Source organism: Penaeus monodon, chromosome 16 (genome assembly GCF_015228065.2).
Source record: "Penaeus monodon isolate SGIC_2016 chromosome 16, NSTDA_Pmon_1, whole genome shotgun sequence".
In the NCBI taxonomy this organism is placed as follows: Eukaryota; Metazoa; Arthropoda; class Malacostraca; order Decapoda; family Penaeidae; genus Penaeus; species Penaeus monodon.
Genome location: NC_051401.1, coordinates 35402057 through 35407224, shown reverse-complemented (window position 1 = coordinate 35407224; position 5168 = coordinate 35402057). Strand labels below are relative to the sequence as shown.

At 37.7% G+C, this 5168-nt stretch overlaps 1 protein-coding gene across 3 annotated transcripts in view; it reads right to left on the bottom strand.

The window, feature by feature from the left end:
- LOC119582731 (39S ribosomal protein L36, mitochondrial-like) overlaps positions 1–4637 on the bottom strand; it is a 26501-nt gene extending 21864 nt beyond the window's left edge. The window contains exons 1-2 of one of the 3 annotated variants that reach the window (XM_037931162.1): positions 4324–4637; positions 3909–4012 (exon numbers count right to left, since the gene is read on the bottom strand). In XM_037931162.1, the coding sequence (XP_037787090.1) occupies positions 3909–3956 (48 nt within the window). In that variant the 5' untranslated portion in view covers positions 3957–4012; positions 4324–4637. The other 2 variants (XM_037931163.1, XM_037931161.1) reach the window with 2 other exon arrangements.
- Positions 4638–5168: the final 531 nt, after the last annotated feature.

Below are 5168 nucleotides of genomic sequence, written 5' to 3'. Positions count from 1 at the left end.
CAAGAGAGATGATTTAAACATAACAAAATCAGTACAAAAGACTCAATCACAAAAAACAATTTAGGATAAGAGATGGAACTCCAATAAGGAGCCAAAAAACACAAAAAGATATTCAGCTGAATAAAGATAAAGATTTTTCATGGATGAACACAGTGAAGAATATAATCAGTGTACCATCATATATAATAATCAACATGAACTCTAAAAAAAAAAAAAAAATGCTAGTAAATATTACTGAAACAATAAATAAAGTAACACCAATCATCAAAGAAACGATTCTCTGTAATATTAGGTCAGTACTGAAAAAAAAGTATAATTGGCACATAAAGAACAACCAGATTTGATAGGACTATGTGAGACCTGGCTGATAGAAAAAGACAATTTAATTTTTAAAAATTAAAGAATAATTAGAAAAGACAGAAGAGAACAAATCAGAAGGGGTCTAGCATTTTGTGTAAGAAAGGAATTACAATACAGGCATATAGATCTAAGAGACTGATTTATAAATAAAAATAGAAGTACTGGGAATAAAGATTAACTATAGAAATAAATGATTAAATATACTTCTTATTTATAATCCATGTAATAATATAAGTAAAGAAATATTAGAATGTTATGTAGAACAAACAGATGAACCAAAACTGATAATGGAAGATTTTAACACACATCATACATGTTGAAATGCAAATTTAAATTTTAGACTATCAAATATCATGAGAAAAAAACATATTTGAACTCAGTGGTCAAAACAATATAATCTTACTAACACCCCCAGGTCAGATTACAAGAGTAGATCCCAATAATGGAAAAACAAACACAATTGACCTAATAATAGCCTCATCTACACTAAGTTACTTTGAGGTAGAGGAAGGACCCAACTTCGAAAGTGACCACTTACCAGTTATCATAAAAGATAACCTCCCAAAAAGCACAACCTAAAGAAATGGAAATTCATAGAAGGGTGGAGGAAATATCAAATGGAGATAGAAGGTAAACATATTGAAAAAATAAAAACTTTTAAAGAATTAACCAACTTATTAAAAGACGTAAGGTCAAAATATCTATGTTGAGAATGATTATGGGATTAACAAACCAAATAAACCATGATGGAATTCAAATTGCAATGAAGTAATAAAACAAAGAAACAAAGCATACAACACATGGGAAAAAAAAACAGTCAAGAAAACCATTTCCACTATAGAAAACAATTAGCAGTAGCTAGATAAACAATAGAGAAAAAAAAAATCCTGGGAAAATTTCTGCAACACTAGATTTTAAAACATCATTAAGGAAAATATGGAGCTTTACAGGTAAAAAATCAACAAATGAACATCCAATCATTCATAATGACACAAGTATCAGACGAAACATCAAAGCTATAATTATTTAAAGAAGAATTTAAAAGAATTATCAAAAAGTCACCCAAAACATCATTAACAAAAAACTTCCAGATAAGATAATAACAAAAAAAAAAACTGCTATAAAAAATGCCATGGTTATTGTTCTCATCACATTGTGGCTATTCGTCCGGCATGCATTCTTTGCGCACGAACACACTCTTTTCTGTCTCACTCGCCGTTGATGGTGGATAACAATGGATTGTTTTAAAGCTGGGAACGAATTTGCGAGTTTTGCTGCCGTGAAAAAGAGTTTGACCGAATTGCAAGAGAGCACTTTCACACAAGAACACACTCTCGCGTTTGCACTCATGCGATAATTGTGTCTAACAATTTCACGAGAGTTTCGTTGTCGCATCTCGTGTCTGTTTTGGATATTTTTTCCAGCATTTTCTGTCGGGCACCTATCCTGTAGAACGATTTTCCCTGCAATATTGCAGGATGCAATTTTTGTCTGCCATTTAATTGAAAATCTCCAGCTTGTCATTATTCGGCAAATTTGTTTGTTTTCAGAGGTCCCCATGTGGAAAATAAATAGCACAGATAGATCGAGGGTGATAGCACAGGGAACTCCAGGGTATGATCCCCTACAAAAGTCTAAAATATGGTTTTTCATTGGCTATTGAAAAACTCCAGCTTGTCATTATTCGGCAAATTTGTTTGTTTCCAGAGGTCTCCGTGTGGAATCCATTGTTATCCCCCATCAACAGCGACTAAGACAAAATATGGCACCAATGTTTGTTTTGATGATTGCGCAAGCGCGAGAGTGTGTTTGCACTCAAAGTATGCGTGCCGGACAAATAGCCACAATGTGATGAGATCCAGTGCCAGTACAATAACCACGGCGTATAAAAAATGCTAAAACAAAAAAGCAAAATAAAGAAATAACAGAAGCAATGAGTTACATAGATTCAAAATCAGCCCAACTCTTATTACAGAATTACAAACCAAAAACAAATAAACATTTGATATACAAAATACAAACACTAACAAATCAGAATCAGAAAATCATATTACAGTGCATCCTAGCACATAAAGACATAAAAGGTAATGAAATTGCAGACTTAGCAGCAAGGAAAGTTCACAAGTCAATTAATTACATAAACATATCCCACAACACTAGAAATGTCATAAAAGAAATTCAAACAAGCAGCCAAACGAATTGGGAAAGTGATCTAAATAATATATTAAACACAAAAGACCACCTAATTGGAAACAACCAACCACAACTATGGACAAGATCAAAACACAAAGTTAGATGCATGCCTAACACGTATTTTAACAAAACATACAAAACTAAAACAACACCTAGATGGGCTAAAACTTATAAAAGAACCTAGATACAGATAAAACAGACAGGAAGAAGAAACAAGAAAACATATGATACTACAATGTCCACGTTTCAACTCATACAGAACTTATTTACTAGACGCCCTAAAAGAAAATAAATATCAATAATCCAAATTTAAATCTTCAAATTACAGGTCAGATCTACCATCAACAAAAAGATACTACACTTAGAGACATGAAGATATTTCTACTTCGAACACATATAAATGATTACATATAAGCTACAAAGACAATCAGACGAAAAGGATCCAGGGGATACAGACATTATAGTTAAAACACTATAAAAAGAAGAAAACAAGGATTACAAACCGTTAATGACAATGGCCTATGTGATAACTATTATCTTGCTGTTGTAATGGTGCTCCCACCCGGCCTTTTTCTTCTTTCATTAGGTTTTCGACTTTTTACGGCTATATATCGAGGGCCTTGTATCCCATCCGGTCGAATCCCCACCAGAGCCGTTTGTTTACACATCCAGCACTCATCCCGCACTTCGCAGACTCTTAGAGAGATTTCCGCATGCGAGTCCCGGGAATTTCAATCGGGGAAAATAAACCACCGTTTTTATTTATTTATTTATTTTTATTAGTATGCTTTCCTTTTATAACACGTGTCTGTTCACCGAGAGAATATCTAGGAAATTCGAAGTGTACAAATTAGGTTATTGCTATCTCAGGCTAATATATTTAATGACAGTGCCTGTAGTTACCACGGAAAAGTGGTTCGTTCGCAAGGAGGTAATAATCCCCTTTCCAGAAAAGTGGCAGCCACTGTCTACTAAAAATGGCTCGTTAAGGTGAGCGCAGCAAACGGCCGGCGCAGCAACCCCCCCCCCCCCACACTCCAAAAGAAATTCCCCCAGTCTTATGTTAATGGTTAATGGTTAGAAAAAAAAATGCTAGAATGGTAGTGAAAAGGGAATAGAGGAGGAGCAAATGAAATATGGTGGGGATTTGTAAAAGGTGATGGGGTTACAGGTATAGGGCGATCAGATCAAATAGGAAGTAACATCGTAGGAGGAAAGTGGCTAAATTGCCAACATTTCTGACACTGTAGGAGAAGGGGTTGATATGGTCGGACAGGGTAGGACACCAATATAAACTTTATGGAGGAGGTCATGTCAGCGGAAACTAATCTTGGCAACATTCGGGTAGGACTTACGTTGGCCTCTGGGAGGAATAGTGTAGCACTAGATTGCCACTGCAACATATAGTCGGCGAGGTAAGCGAGCAAGTTGCTTTCACAGTCTGACCAGTCCTTGTTGAAGAGACGGAACAGCTCCGGTACAAGTATTAAGGGAGTGAGGTTGTGCAGGAATAGGTTTGCCAATGAGGTCAGTCAAGGTAGATAGTGCACGAGCTTGGGACTTAGATGTAACTGTGACAAGGCGTGAACGATCGGAACGATTGCGAAAGGAAACTTTGCCTACCTGTTTTTGTAGACACTGTTGGAAGAGAAGGATATTGTCAGACTACGGGGGCTGAAGGGGGAATCACAAAGAATCGATCCCATTTGGCCGGGCCAAAAAGGGTACTCAAAAGGTGGAAGCAGTAGAAGGACAAGGGCGGAAGAAAGATGGGGTGGTATGGAGAGAGGTAGTGCTGTTGGGAGGAGGACACTAAGGATGGAGAGTAGTAATAAGGGCGGTGGGGTAGACAGTAAAGAAGACTTTACAATAGGAGATGAAGTGAAGATGTTTGGAGAGAGGAAGGGGTGTATTCAGGAGCTTGAATAAGGACCTGGGTGGATGATTCGGAATGGATCGAGTTGACAGCAAATATTAGTATCAGTGGTTGGAGCCGTGGCCAAAGGAGGGACAGCAGTCGGGAAATCAATGAAGTCAAATTTATATAGGCCGTTCTTTCAGCACGGCTCTCACACCTTAGGAATTGGACAGAAGGTGGTGAATAAAAGGAGGAAATGGAAAAGGGAAGAAGAAAAAACAATGGAAAATTTGTTGAGGCGAGGGCTGAGGTCCAAGGTAGGGATGATCCCCTACACTGGGCTCTAGGCTCCGTCTCCTAAGCCCCCCTCCCCCACAACACCAACGAGCAATGGAGTAGGAGGGGGGGGGGGCAGTTGTATATAGAGGCAGGCCGACTACGCTTTGGTGACACACAGGGGCGTCACTTAAGGGGGGGTGGTTCACCCCCCAACTCTTAAAAAAGCCTCTTTTTGCAGGGCAAAATCTAGTTCTGCAGGGCAAATTTTCTGGTGTTTATAATTTATAATTTTCTACCAATAATACGATATATAATACTGGTTGATGGTCAATTCCGGGCTACTTATAAAGAGCTACTGAGCATTTTCTTTTTCGTTATTTGCAGGGCAAAATTTTTTTTTCAGGGCAAATTTATCCGTCACCCCCCCCCCCTCCAACTCATAACATGAAGTGACGCCCCTGGTGACACATGGTATATA